Genomic DNA, 15,701 nt, shown 5'->3' with positions numbered 1-15,701 from the left:
ATAATGTTTAGAGCTTTATGACAGTTACCAAACAAAATTAATGGAAGCTTGTGTCTTATCAAATACTTTATAGAATCAGTTGATGTTTCCACCCTCAGTTGCTGGTACACAAAACACCAGTAGTGGCTGTTATCATGTTTTTACAGATGCCTCAAAGATCATCCACGTTTACATTAAGTCATCTTCACTAACCACTAATGCAACCCTACAATTTTTGCTGCTTGTTGTTCCATTTTTTTATATGTTTAAAGTGGCCAAGACGTGGTTGCCAATTTTCTCTAAATGGTCACCAACAGTTACTGTTGAGCCCTGTTAGTTAAAAATGTGAAATAGTGTTTTTAACCCTGCACTAGTGTTTTAAAATCTAAAGTGTGACTTTACCATGAAAAATCCATAGTGTGCAATATTTACTGTAGGCATGTTAACAACTAGCATTGGCATTTTGCTTGTTTTTCCGGTCACTTCAGGTAGCTTTAAGCTTAATCCAGCTAATACAATTGCTCAAACATTTGTAGCTAGGATGCAAGTATTAATATTTATGTGCCTTGTTCAACTCAAGTGTCCTAGACAAATATTTTTTACAGTGTTACCGTTTATTCCTATCTCTCTCTACCTCACTCTTCTGTCTAAGGCTGATGTAGCCTACTCTATCTGGAAAAAAGGTGTTATGAATGTTGTATATTGTTTTTATTATTATATTATATAATATACAGTATTTTCCCTGTATTTTCAAGTTTGTTGAGTTTATGAGACAGCTTCTTCTGTCTATTTCATTACACAATATTTGGCAGACCTGTTTGTCAAACTCAAAAATTGCCAGTGTTTTCTCTGACTTGTTGATTGAAATAAAGACCTGTCAGCTAAAGTCTCACTGTGAGCACGATCACTTTGTTGTAACCTAACTTAACTGCAATAACTTAATTCTGCTTTATGTTTAACTTACAAGGCCACAAGGTCGCACAGGCTTCGTAAGTAGTCTCATTCATGTGATCCCTCAGCTGCAACAAGTTGGATCTCGGTTAATCTTATCAAAGACACACCTATATTTGTCCAGAGTTGTAATCACTCTTACCAGTCTAATAGCTAACAGCTAATAGTTAACTCACAGGTCAATGCTTAGACACTCCCTTTAATCCCTTTAACTCAATGTTATATTCTAAATAATCACTCTGTTATTTAAACCTTGAAAGCCTATTGTAAGTTTTGCTGTTACGCAGCGTGGATTTCTTAAAACGATGTTGTAATGTATGGTTTAACTGCTGCATATGAGGAAATATCGGAGGTTTGTGTGTGACCTCCCTCTTCGGGCGGGGCGTTATGTTGTCGGAAACCAGGTAGGTGGCTACGGTCGGCCAACACCTTAGTACTGCGTGCACAGTAGTGCAGCCTGAAAGTGGGAACTACAGAGCGCGTTTGGTGGATACTTTAAAAATGTCTCCGATAAAAGATTTAATTCTTACGTATGAAGCTCTTAACAAAGAGGACACTTTTTCCGCTGGCGATACCATCACGGGCACACTGACTTTCACTTTGACCAAAGACACGAAAGTGAAGAAGCTGAGCGTTAAAGCCAAGGGGCGCGCGCACGTGCACTGGACAGAGGGGACCGGAGACCGCAAGAAATCATACACTGCGCAAAGGGACTACTTTAAAGCCAAAAAATGCTTTGTTGAAAAAAGTTCCAACAGTAAGACAAACAAATGCGTGTCTTTAACGTTTGCAAAAATGCTGTATTTATTTAGAAATGTTGGGGTTAGCAGTGCCTAAGATGGATATATGTACAAAAATAGTTCGTACTAGGCAATACACTGCACCCGTATTGCTTTATATATTGCTATTTAAGTATTTTTACACTATCTGGTGATTGATTTTAACGCCACGTATGCATCAATTTTTTTTAGACACGCCATTGCAAGTAGGCTATGCAAAAAGCAACTAAAATGCATGTAGGGTGAATGTTGTTCATTGTTGTGGTACATTATGCTCCATTTTATATATCTCAGTACTGCACATAGGCTACACAAATACCCTTATTGTATTAATATTTGAATTATGTTGATTTATAAATGCAAATTCCCCAGGACTACATGAATTGGGCAGCACAGTGACTCAGTGGTTAACAACAAGGTCCTGAGTTTGAAGGCTTGCACGGGTAGGCTTTTCTTTGAGGAGTTTGTTTGCTCAGTTTCACCAGCATTGGGTGTAGGTTAGTGTGTATTGTCAAGGCCCTTGACTAAGGCACAAGCTTACAACTGGAGTTAGTTCCTGGGTGCTGCACAGAAGCAGCCTACTGCCCCTTCATCATAGGCTGGGTTAAATGCAGAGAATGGGCAATAGAAAGGAATATCACATTTACTATGAGCACCTTATACAAGCTATATTAATCCACCCTAATACTGCTCTGATGTTTGTTTTCTTACTCTCCCTTCTTTTGCAGGCACTGTTCTTTCACAAGGAGACCATTGCCATAAATTCAGTTTTAAAATCCCACAGGGGTAAGTTGGATTTTGAGGTAAATCCTAGCACCCAGCTTTAGCACTGTGTCATTGTTTGGTTCTGTTTTACAGGGACATGCCGCCCTCCTTTAAGGGCTTTCATGGGACGATTGTTTATAAGCTTGAAGCAAAGATGTCCAGGAGCTGGAAGCTGCCTTCTATTGTACAAAAAGAGCTCAAATTTGTGTCCAAGTCCTCCTCATACCCTGGCCAGGTAATTTCCACTTTCCAAATCGACTCAAATATTTAGATGTCTGCAGCGCTTAAACTGGTTTGTAGCAGCTAGAAAAGAAAAATGTTGGAGGTAAGACACACGTGACTAAAGAGGCAGTTGGCTGAAAGTGAAAGAATGGTACGTAGGGAAGAGGGAATGGTAAAAGAAAAAAGGAGTCAAACAGATTTTTATCAAGAATGTTTCTGAACAAGAAGTCCCCAACAGTTCTAACATAATAGTGCATTAAGCCTGAATATAATAGGGAGGACACAGGCAGTTGGAGCTACAGTAATCTGAGTGTTTGTACATCTGACAGTAATGGAAGAAACCACTAACTGATTGTTGAAAACAGGAAATGGAGTGCCTTCTTCTGAAAGGAGTGGAGCTGGCACTGAGCAGAGTGCTGTAAATACACTGATATGATTGACAATGTTAGTAAAGGTGATCAGGTAGGATTAATAAAAAAAATAGAGTGTGGACTTTGTAGGGTGTTAACCTGAACAAGGATGGATTAATCCAAAGGTCAATAACAAGGTTCTTTTTCCCCTCTTGCCTGTATGATGATTTGAGTTGATATGAATAATACTGTGTCTGTTTGGTTTGTTCTAGTGTCCCCTTTCTGGTTCAGTGGAAAAAGGACAAGTCCAAATGTCAGCCACCATTGACAAAAAGGTTTGCTGTCCAGGTAATGTTTCAAGCTTTCTTGGATTACATTGTAGAATGTATGTCTGTTAATACTAATTATTTTGCTGTTACGTGTGGTGACATAAATTCAGATTCAGATGTTATGATTTGTTTTTTATAGGTGACACCATATCAATTGTCGCCAAAATCTGCAACAACTCTTCCAAGAAAATGAAGCCCAAGTTCAGCTTAGAGCAGAAAATTGTATACCGTGCCCATAGCTCCACTAAAGTCAGTCTCCTAACGTTTGGAAAAGTTGTTGAGGAAACCATTGAAAAAAACTCAGAGGAAACTGTCACCAGCAAACTGACGGTTCCTGTTGATGCCATTTACACCATCAGCAATTGCGAGATCATCTCAGTGAACTATCACGTCAAGGTAAGTATTTGTGTAATAGTGATATTACAGCAACCCAGAAATGAACTATAAGTGCTTTTGTTGGCAAGTGTTGGCTATTATATAGTAGCACAGATAATTGTCGTAACACCTAACATACATTATTCAATACATTATGCAATTAGATTCTAAATTGCTATACAAACATTTACAGAAAACTAATAATACAAGAATTATTTTATCTCCATACAGCAAAAACAACCTAATAGATATAGTTTCTATCAGAGTCTGATGTAAACAGATTTAACTCATTCATTCCTATGTTTCTGTTTCCCAGGCGTATTTGGACATCAGTTTTGCCTTTGACCCCGAGGTGGTGTTTCCAGTGGTCATCGTTCCTGCTGGATCTGCCTACCTTAATCATGATGAGTCTATGGGGCCTTACCCAGCTGGGCCTGCTGGTGCACCAGGTTACAGCGACTTCCCTCCCCCTGCCTTCCCTACTGGGCCTTATCCTGAACCTACTGGACCCTATTCTGCACTCACAGGTCCAGGTGTTCCCTTCCAGTCTGGTCAGGCTCCGGGGCCTTACCCAGCTGGGCCTTTTGGGGCATCAGGTTACAGCAACTTCCCTCCTCCTGCTTTCCCTACTGGACATTATCCTGCACCCTCAGGTCCAGGTACATATAGACACCCACCACCAGATCCATCTCAACAAGCAAGTGGCTATAATAATCCATGGCCACAACAGGCTCCTCCTTATGGTTATCCAACCCCTGCTTTCCCACCTTCTTCAGTGCCACAACAAGCTCCTACAGCTCCCCCTATGTTTCAGCAGGGAGAAGATCCTCCAATGTACAAGTCCCTTTACCCTACTCCTCCTTAACAGTTTCAGTAGCAAAGGTCATGGGGATAGTGAAATAAAAAAAAAGAATGCAAGTAATGTTGCAGTGCTAGCAGATGATTATGACATTTGAGCTAATTATTATGAGGTGAATATTTGCTGTTTATACTGTTAAACTGTTAAGTAATTTAAGGTGGTATGTAGGAAATATTTATAGAGTGTATGTGTTCTATTGTAGTGCCATAATAATCTGTCTGTACCCGTCATTCTTTTTACTTTAGCTTATTGTTCAGATTTAAATTAAACTTGGTTATATAAATTTAATACAGATGTTTATTCACTTACATAATAATAAGAAGAAGAAGTTACCAAGTTAGAAAAAGGTAACTTGTGTTATTTTTTGGCTGTGTCCAACCTGTGGATGTGAAATATATCTTATTGAAATCAAAACAGTTGTTATTCTAATTATTTGCTGAATCTATATACTTTGATCCTTTCACATACTTGTGGTGCATCATGACAGAGAAAAACATCATGTGACCATGCCGGCCCCAAAAGCTGTCCCATTCCTCACAGTAACGACTGGGAAATCCTATTCAGCTTGGACCACTGTTTTCTCCTAATAACAGATTTATGCTCTTTAGATCTAATTGGTAGTCCATGCAGTTGTAGCACACTGGTTGTAAACACATTTTCTTGCCTGCTTTAGTGGAAAACAAGGAGTGTCTATGAGGGAATTGGACTGGATACAAAATAAACAAATGACCTTAGCATAAATAGTGGCTCACTCCTGACAACCTAAGTCATCCTTATTTTTTTTCATTGCTTTGATTCCTTGACAATAACAACATTTTAATGGAAATCCACACTATGTGAACCATGCATGTCCCCCCTGAAGAGTTATTGGGAGGAATGCATGGATCCTCCCTCCATATATCCAAGTGATGGGTGCACAGAGGGACGTAGCATGAAGTTTAGCCCCGCCCACCTGCACTTGCTCCTGTTGCTGATTACATGCCTGCTGAATTGTCACGGGAGAACTCAAACTGTGTCATCGCCATCGCCATGGGACGAGGGCTGCTGTTTGTCTGTTGGCTTTTATTCTTAGTTTTCAAAGGTAAGGCAAATGTAATGTTAAAAGTTGTGCAATTTTTTCAAAGTCAACAGGCACCCATAATCGGACTTTGCAATGCAGTTAGTCGGCAACAAAACTTGCGAACAAAGTAGCATTAGCTGCAGAAATTGCGTCGTTTCTGAAGTATTCAAGAGCCTTTATTCTAAACTGACGGTAAACGTGGATTGAGTTTTTTGGGTTGGGCTGCTAAAGCCTTAGTTAATAACAGACGTCACATGTTTAGCCTTCTGCTAACTACTTACACACACTAAAAAAGTTTCAGTTGTTGATAGGAAGATAGTTTGCTGGTTCAGTTTGTGTGCCGATTAAAGCCAAGTAGCATAAGACACAAGATGTGGAAACTCTTGTAAAATATTGTGTGTCTTATTTTTGCTAAGAAGGAAAAATGAGATTAAAATATCATTTGTTTAATGGTGTTTGGCTTGGCACTCTCTTCTGTTGTGATGGTTGTTTCCATGTCCTCTGGACTCATCCAGTAGTAATAACAATTGATTCATTGATCATAGTTTATGTCAAACAAAGTCTGACATTTTTACATTTGCATTTGTATTACTACAGGTTAAATAAAGCTGTAAAATCCTGTCTTTTTTAGTTGCTCAAACCTTGAGTAAGAACTTTAATAGTTTTACAACTTTATATAACTTATTAACAATTGTTATATAATATTAGATAGATAAATACTTGGTCAGGCCAAGTCTGAATTTTTTTCTTGCATCACAGCAGCTCCATTTGCAACATAAAAGTTAAGGACATGATACAAAAAAACATACACACAAAACAATTCATAACACAGAAGTCAGTATTCAGGGCCCTTCAATGTACATTTGATCTGGGATTTAGTTTGATAATTAATTTCAGGATAGACTGATGAACAAAAGAGTGCTTCAGTCTACCCTAATTTAAACCTGGGACCCTGTATCTACAGTTAGATGGTAATAGTTCATATTGACTATTCAGAGCGTGGTTTGGGTCAGACACGGTGTTATTTACCAGTCTTGACATGTTTTTCTTATAGGCTGATTCATAAAGTTTCTTAAGTGATTGTCCTACAATCTTTGAGAAGATTTTCAAGTGGTGGAGCAGTTTAGATTTCAACACAGCGGACAGATACTTGTACCCTGTGGTGTTACAGTATTGTAGAACACTCAGAATCACAGAAGTAAAAAACATTGTGATTGGAATATGAGTTAAGATTTAAGCTTGTAAAATGCCTCTATTACGCCCCCTCCACAGAGGCATCTGGCTTTAAGGTCCAGAACAAGCTGCTGGGGAAATGTCTGCAGGTGCAAGAAGGAACCTTTGGAGGTCGAGTGTCTCTGGCTGATTGCAGCCCATATTCAGCCTCACAGGAGTGGCGATGGCTCCCAAAGAGCCAGGCCCTCAGCAGTCAGCACACTGGGGAGTGTTTGACTGCACCACGAGAGCAGTACGAAGGTGTCCACCTGCAGTCCTGCATCTCTCAGGCTGGAAGTGACAGGACTGGTGGTGAAGTGGCAGTGCTGGATGTGGACAGAGAGGCAAGCAGCCAGGCATGGTCCTGTTCCAAGAAAGGACACATCACTCTGATAGGGAGGGGGCTGCACCTCAGTGCCACACAAGAATCAACTTTGGTGTTCCTTTCGAGGGAACATAAGCAGGTACGAATATTTTAGAGCAGGATGTGCCATAGTACCTTTACCAGATTACATTAAAAGTAAACTAGAAAAGAATTGTAAATTGTACAATATTTTTTCCTTAATAACAGTAAGTCAGTGCTGAATGCTGAATGCTGAATGCTCACCTTCTTTCCAAACAGGGCAGCAGGTGGCGCACACTTGACAACCAGACATTGTGCAATGGGAGAGATGGCAAACTTAACCAACACCAGCCTCTACACCGTTCTGATAAATCGCTGGAACCAGGGATTTTCCCAAGTGCCGTCTCTGATGTACACACACAGACGGAACCATGTAAGGACCTAATAGTATCTCAATAGCTGTAGATAGTTGAATGTTTTCTGTGAAGCAGGTGTTGCTGTAGGTGAGCATGTGACCTCAGCCGACATACACTGTACAAATAAAGGACAGTGAGAGGCTGATTAAGGGGAGCTCTCCTTCCAACCATAATACTATTTTATACTTGACCTTGTTTGAAAGTGTTACTTCAATTGAATATAAATGTGTAAATAAATTATTTATTACATTACACTGCCTGTTGGCACCAGTGTCCGATCGCACTTGAAGCTGTTTTTTGGCACTTACTGACTTCGTTCCCTCCTGTCTTGGTCGTTGCTTGTGTTGTATTAACTCTCAGATGTACGTCGCTTTGGACAAAAGCGTCTGCTAAATGAAATTGTAACATTGTAACATTATTAAATAGATTTCCTACTTCCTACCATATGAGATATCAGCTCATGCCAGTGTAGTATAAAGTAACTATTTTCAGAGCGTTTGGAATGGCTTTCCTTTGCAAATAAGAATGCATGCAATCATATTATTTCTTTATAATTTATTTTAGTTTTTTGTGTTAATGATGCAGCAGAAAAACTAACAGCAGATTCAGAATTATGTATTAAGAAAATGTGTAACACAACACAAACGGTTAAATAAATAGTCCTTTTTTGCCCTGATAATATTTCTATTCAGCTGCTGATCCTCAAAGTTTGATTGTTTTAGCGGTTTTAAATCTTTCAGCCCAATTAACCAATTTTAATGTCAATAATTGTCCTTAAAGGCTCTTTAATGGTGCATTCAAAGAAGCACATTTAATACTTCAAACATATTTTGTGCTTCAAAGGTTTGTGTGCCACATCCCATATCAGCTACAAGATGTTTTTATGCTGTGGTCTGGCTGATTAGATTACCACATCCCTGCTTCAGCTGGAGGATCTCATTTAGCTGAGTGCTTCTGCAGATCAATATTTCAGCCAGCCACTACATGAAACATCACTGTGACATGTCAAGCCAGGGCAATGCTGATTCATTTTGCTGCAATGCTGGTCCTGGATAACCAGATTTTCTTCTCACCACAGAGCTACCGCTTCTTCCATCCAAAATTAGCTCAAGCTAAATTAGCTTTTCCCTGATTCCCAGTCAGGGAAAATAAATCAAACCTATGTTTTTAGGTTTTAATCATCACTTTTAGTTGACTGTCTTTTTTCCCTCCACTTCCAGTTGAAGGTTTACTGGGTGATGAGGTCACAGGAACATATCCTGCAAAAGAGGACCCTCTTTCCTCCCTAAGCACCAAATCCCCTGCAGATCCCACTATGGTTTTCTTTAGTATGGACTATGGTAAGTTCTAAACTGTAATCAATACAACATTGAACATATCTCTTGTATTCCTTCATACTGTATGTAGGCTGAATAGAGGCCCAAATGATCTTGTTCTGTATTAACCTGGTCAATTATCCACCACTAGGTGGAGATAAATGACTGAGAAACTGAGAGCATAGTTTTGAGTGGGTGTGTTGAAATATTTGTACTAAGAGTTTCAATGGGCTTTTATTTGCACACAGAGTCTTTATAGGCATAAAACAAAGCCCAAAAAGAGTTAAATGAATGATTTGTTTTGTTTGTATTGTACAAATTTGTTTAAGGGATGGGCTGGAAGATAACCATGCTGGTGCTCAGCTCTTTGGCTTTGGTCCTGGGGACTGTGATTCTTATCCTCAATGTTTACGCCAATAGGTGGGTGCTTTAACACAAACAACAGAGATCAAGACCAAACATGACCTAACATTTTTATTACTTTTGAAAAGGCAAAAGTTTGCTTATCAGTGTATAATAATACCTTAAAATAGACAAAGTTTAACAAGTAACAGCGTCTGGAAGGCACAAAATAAATAAAGAAACATCATCATGTAAACCTATTTTGGAAAAAAATTAAGAAAATTCAAGTAGTATCAAGCAAAATATTTCATAGAGCTCCAGTACAAAGTGAAATGTCTGCACTTCCTGACTTTTTCTGTCTTGCTGTGCCAGAAGGAAGAAGGTGGTGTGTGTTTTAAAGTCATACACTCCGAGGCCTGAGATGAGTGTTCCTGGATCCCCGGTGCCCAGTGAAAGAGCTCCGCTGACAGAGCACGCCATGCGTCTCCCACACTCCACACCCACTTTACAACGCGGAGAAATCCTGATCCAGTGGAAGGACGGTACTGTTACACCTCTGTACGAGGCCTGAAGGTTTTTTGGGGTTTAAATGTGTTTGTTAGTTGGTGCAAGCATACATTGTTTTTTCGTGTATGTTAGTATGCGTGTTGCATTAAAGCTCCTGAATGTGTTTAAAGGGGAGTCTGTAGTGAAGAGGAAAAATGTGAAGAACAAAAGGCAAAAAAGTTTTAGACTGTTTTCATCCAAGTGTTACCAAGCTGTGTCATAAACTGGAAATTTCATGGTTCATTATCAGACCGTGTCAGTGAGGCTTCGCTGCCACAGGAACACAAAAGCTGTGCTGAGAGGCCAGAGTAGAACAAGTTCAGTAAGAGCAGGACTTCAGTTTTCAATAATACTGAGTCCTGACTTCTGCTGTTGGAGATTTGAGGGATTGCTTGTTGTATGAAAGGGTTGTAAAACTAATGTTTAAGCACTTACACACAGTTTGTAGACTTACTGTAAGTACCATTTTAGGGCTCAACAAAGCAACCAATATATAAGGCCTTTACTTGGATAAATACTTAGAAACTAATCTTTGTTTGCCAACGCCTCAGCTGAAACATTTTCACCTTGATGTGATGGCGGCCGAGGTGTCCCTTCACATATTTGCTTGACTTTAAAGAACTTAAAAGACCTAAAAGCAATTTTGAAACAGTTTTGATCTGTCATGTAACATTATGCGTAACAAACGGCACATACTGTATCAAGACACACCTAGGCGCAGGACAGTCACACCTTAAATAGTAGGATTAATAGGCTCTTTACAAAAGTATAATGACAGTTGTTTTGCAACTTTGTGAACTTGATGAAAGTTGTTTACATACCATAATTCAGTATTATTTAGCTTACATGCAGTATCATGACTAAGAAGAGTAGTTCGAAAGAAAGTCTTTACCTAGTTTACATAATGTTTGTTAATAATAAAACTGTATCATTCTGTATTGTTGATTTTTTTAAAATCCACTTTGCTTTGGCGCTGAAATTACTTTACGTTATAAATACATCACATGCTAGTACACTGAAATAAGGAATTGTGAGCTTATTACATAAAATGTATTTTCCACCTTGGAACAGCAGTCTCCACTTACAGAAATAATCTCGAAGATCTCAGTTTCGTTCTCTTTGGCGGCACCTATGGCGATAAATGGTAATTGCGGGAGCACACTTCCCAGATATCCAGACAGTGTTGCGTGTGTGACGTCCACGGTTGGCTCCGGTTGTAACTCTTGATTTTCCTTGCAGACGGTCGCTTTCCTTTTTAGGCTGTTTGCCTTCATCTGAGTGTCGAGTTTGTTTCTTTTTCTTTGGATTTTTACTTATTGTTGAAGTTGTATCTGTAGTCATCGATCTTTTCTTTGTTTGTTCAGCCATAGTAGATCACTGTTTACTCGCAAAACACTTGCAGAGACTGGAAAAGCAACCGCTTAGCTCCGTCTACCCTCTCTGAGAGACCAACAGCTTCTGGGTGATGGAAAACACGTCACTAACTGGGCGCCGCTTGTGATTCTTTTCCACGAATGTCGCCACAGACACCCAGTATGTAATTTTGCAAATGCAAAGGCTTTCATCAGTGGGCCATAGGCTCAATCACCATTGTGTTACCTCATTCGGAGATAGATGGTGACTCAACGGACATTTATTACATGAAAATCTTCGAGAGTTATTCTGAACACTTGTCTGACTTCTTATCCTTAAAACTTCACAGTGTAGATTGTATGATACAGTTGAAAGCTGTGGACATTGTTATATCAATAATTGACTATATTAAAATAGCATATTTTTGCATTTGTATGTCGTAACCTGGCCAAAATAAGGTTAATGTGTTAGTTTTTTAACAAAAAACGTTTTTTAAACTGTTAATTAGCTAATAAAATGTGATTTATACAATTGACTTGCTCTGTTATTTAAATGACTACATGATGTATTATGTAATATCTTAAGTTGTTGTGAATAGGAAGGAGAATGATTGCTGACAAAAGCACCTTTTATGTAATTACCTCAGACAGTCTGTAGGTACGCAGTACTCACAGATGTGTTAAGTTGATGATGATGATGGTGATGAGGGATCCAGAGAACATTGCATTTCCCTTTTGGCACGGAAACTTCCCAGCAGGAAGGGTCTGTTTACAACAGACAACCAAAGCCACAGTTGTTTTGGGAGAGGCCCGGTGTTGTTGAGCAGGTAAATTTGATCCCAGCCTTCTTTCAACAATAAGCTCATCTGCGATGGGACAAAACACGCTGTCAAAAGGAAGGAACGTGAAAGTGTCAAAGGTCCATTTGCAACCAGCACCTCTGCCTATATTACATGTTTACGTTAAATGGACATTTTCTTCCTCCCCTTCTGGTAGTGTTTAGACTAATGAAAGGCAACAAAGTTTAATGAGCAGCACACAGCACCCTGAAAATGACATGGCGTCCCACACCCTTCAAACCACATCCTCATTCCTGATGTGAAAAAAAAAACAGGTTATTTTCTTTCGTTTATTTATCTTTTGAAATAATAATTTTCTCTTCACAAAAATGGCCTCAGACCTGTTTTAACTATAAAGTTTGCATACTAGTTTTATAACACTTCTACTATTTTTACTTACTGCCACACATAAAACCGTGCAGACCATATTTTGGCTCTGTGCTCCCAGACATTGGATGTGAAATAAAACAATGAGGGTAAAATGTAAACCGAATATTATAATTTTACCTACATTTTGTGGGTGTTAACCCTACCATGGTCCTTCTGCACTGCATTGGAGTTAACTGCTCATCCAATGTGGATCATGTGAACACCCACACACACCCTGGAAGATGAAAGCTGACCCTTTCACTGCATTGTCATTGTTTCATTTAATTCCAGTAAGTTGGAGTATGATGCAAAAATAAAACAACAGTAAATGTGTCACTGTTCAAGCACAGGCTTCACTGTATGTGCACGGACGTGTCTCCTTGCAGGTGAGGCAGAGAGGAGGGTGGGAGTGACACCTGTATGAATAAGAGGTGTGTGTGTGAGATGACTGACTCAGCAGTCTCAATACACTGTCTGGCAGATCATGTATCTGATTGCAGTCCCACTATGGATCATCCGTTCAGTCCATGTGCACACCAGTCTGATAAAGTTTTTCTGTTCTCTGCCGTCGTCTTTGTTTTCAGGTTTTCAGGCATGTTCAGTGTTTGGTTTTATTGGGAGTCTGAACAATGTAGAAGTCACCACAGTCACATCCTGCTCATCGTGGAACTTCACAGTTCTACCACATGAGACTTCACCACATGAGGAAGCCGCTTTGACCTTCACGTGACATTGCTGAAAAGTACATAGTGTTTTTTCTATATAAATACCAACCAGCCAGCAAGAAACAGTAGAAGAAAAACTTTGCATGGCGAAGTGGTTGAGGCAAAAATTTTAGACAAGAGGAAGAATAAACAGATGTGTTCAAAAGACACTGGATTTATTTGCTTCCTCCGATTTCCTCTCCAGCAAAACATAGTGGCTGCTCTTCAATTAAATCCATAATTTCAGAAAGAAACGTGCAGACATCTTGTGAGCATGTGTTGCATGTCTTCTTCACAGTCATTGCTAGATACAGACATGATAAGGAAATTATGTATGTGTCAAAAACACAGCTGACTTTGTTGCGACGTATAAATATGTCAAAACGCTCACAGTTGCAACATGAAAACAAGCATTTCTGTAGACAAGTAATTAGTGGAAAAACTAAATATAGCTTCTTTTTGTGGGGTCAGGAAAGCTCAGAGTTTCAGCTGTTATCTCGTGCAAACTTTAGCACAATTTACACCACAGCCATTGTGGTAGTACTTGCTGAGAACTGGTTATAGATGAACAAGCTTTTTTGCAAGTTTGGAATGCAATCTATAAACATTTTTAGAAACCCAATTATATCTAAAAGTAGTTGGAGAATGCATACCTCCTCTCCACACATGGACGAATGAAATGCAGTCAAATTGTGCAGGAATGCTTGGGGTTGCCTGTCCTGTCTAACTTTGGCGCCAACTGCACATGCATTTAATGATGGCAGTGTGTCAGTCAAACACTGGGTTTGTGTTACCAAATTTGGTAAATTGGTTTAGATGAAATTTGTTGGAAGGAAATGTGTCAAATAGTTTTGGACAGATGATTGTTGGTCCAAAATAATCCGTGAGAATGTTTCTGATTCTGCACGCCTCAGGAGTCATGAGCTAAAATGTCATGTGCTTTATGATGGATGGTCGACGGTATCCATGCCAAAAACCTTTCACTAAACTCTATTACATTTTGTTGCATGCTGCTAAGAGAAAAAGAAGCAGACAAACTAGACCAAAAAAAACGTCAATGGGAAGTTTAATATTGCTAACTACTGGTCGACCGGTAAGGGTTTTTCAATGGTCGATGCTGATATCTAGAGGGCCGATATATGAGGCCGATATCATGTTCTTGCTTTTTTTGGATTTGATAAAATACAACAATTTAATAATAATAACAAATGAGACACACAATTGCTAAACTTGAATGAACATTTATTTAAAGCTGTAGTAGAGATTTATTTTAGATTAAAAAAAAAATCTTAATCAATGTCTACTGGTAATTAAAAAGCTAAACTTAAAATTTTTTTTTTAAATAATATGTGAATGAAAAATAAAGTTTTAGTGCACTTGAGAGAGAATTAAAATTCATAAACTTACATAAGAAATAAAGAAACAACATTATTGTTGTTATTGTTATTGAGAACGGTGGCCTTTTGTGTGATGTATGCATGTGACGTCTGGCAGGTTTATTATGGGAAGTGAGTGCAGACTGTGGAAAGAAAGTGCCTGCAGCAGACTCCATGAAGCGCATGCTTCAAGCCAGCAACACAGACGAGGCTGCCTGTGTATGCAGACATACTTTGTTTAATCGGCCTTGTGAGCGCAGATATCGGTCGATGCCGATTATGTCAAAATGTCATTAATCGCCCCGATTAATCGGCTCAGGAACTTCCGTAGAGAATTGATACACAGAGAATTTTATTAGTTAAATTGAATGTGCATTATTGGCAAACGTAAAATAATTTTGAGATCATTTAAAGCTTCGTTGAGCTTCAAGCACTGGTCAACTGTTGGTGATGTTTTGGAGAGTTCAGTCCTTGCCCCAAAGGTCGTGGCCTGGATCATGTAAATTTGTCTGTTTGTGCTGCCCTGTTGAATTTTCCAAGAACTATTGCCGATGGAAGTTACTCAGAGTTGATGTAGGGAATTTGTTGATGTAGCTGTTGCTGATTTGGATTCACTGCAGCCTCACAGTAAATACTGCTGCTATCACACATGGCCTGCACATGGTGCTAACTCTTCCCTCAGGTGTTTCATACAGTGGATAACAAAACAGGCCATTAGTGTCCCAGTCTGAGCCAGACACCCCATATCACTGTAAGATACATTTAATTACTCTATAAAACCTAGGGTGAAAGTTTGTTTGAACACTCCAGGGAATGCACCTCATGCAGAATATTTCTTTCTTTCTTTCCAGGTACTGTACATAGATATGTTTTTGAAGATCGTCGTGGTTCCCCCACACATCTACCAGCCTTTTCCACGGAAAGCGTGTGTTATACAATGTTGAAATCTAGCCAGGCGCACAGGCTTTGATGAGACTCTGGTATGAGCAACCAGGCTTAGTGGATATAATGGAGACTTTACAGGTTTACTTGGTACCAGATCCTGTGAAAGGGAATAAACTTGGTATGTGAGGTGATATATTGAGGGTATGATACAGTTTTAGCATGAAAGCACTCAGTAAGGAGGAAAAAGACTATCTTACAGCAAACCATGGGATCTAGATTTGCTCCCCTGCCTTGCCCTGTGATTAATTCGAATTTCTTTATCTTTGTTTTCC

The 15,701-nt window shown here is 39.2% G+C and overlaps 2 protein-coding genes across 2 annotated transcripts; both read left to right on the top strand.

The window, feature by feature from the left end:
- Positions 1-1,381: 1,381 nt before the first annotated feature.
- On the top strand, positions 1,382-4,990 carry LOC138610627 (arrestin domain-containing protein 3-like). Its single transcript, XM_069683419.1, has 6 exons — positions 1,382-1,687; positions 2,438-2,495; positions 2,568-2,709; positions 3,319-3,394; positions 3,515-3,771; positions 4,067-4,990. The coding sequence occupies exons 1-6, from the start codon at positions 1,432-1,434 to the stop codon at positions 4,613-4,615; spliced, it is 1,338 nt and encodes a 445-aa protein (XP_069539520.1). The 5' UTR covers positions 1,382-1,431; the 3' UTR covers positions 4,616-4,990.
- Positions 4,991-5,587: 597 nt separating this feature from the next.
- Positions 5,588-11,728, top strand: LOC138609807 (uncharacterized). Its single transcript, XM_069682450.1, has 6 exons — positions 5,588-5,690; positions 6,942-7,345; positions 7,504-7,657; positions 8,861-8,980; positions 9,286-9,376; positions 9,671-11,728. The coding sequence occupies exons 1-6, from the start codon at positions 5,588-5,590 to the stop codon at positions 9,867-9,869; spliced, it is 1,071 nt and encodes a 356-aa protein (XP_069538551.1). The 3' UTR covers positions 9,870-11,728.
- The last annotated feature ends 3,973 nt before the right edge of the window (positions 11,729-15,701 follow it).

This window comes from Semicossyphus pulcher, unplaced genomic scaffold (assembly GCF_022749685.1).
Source record: "Semicossyphus pulcher isolate SPU_LCO1_2020_fin unplaced genomic scaffold, fSemPul1.0.p SCAF_6, whole genome shotgun sequence".
NCBI classification, from domain to species: domain Eukaryota; kingdom Metazoa; phylum Chordata; class Actinopteri; order Labriformes; family Labridae; genus Semicossyphus; species Semicossyphus pulcher.
Note: the sequence above shows the minus strand (reverse complement) of the source record. Positions and strands in the feature narration are given on the sequence as shown.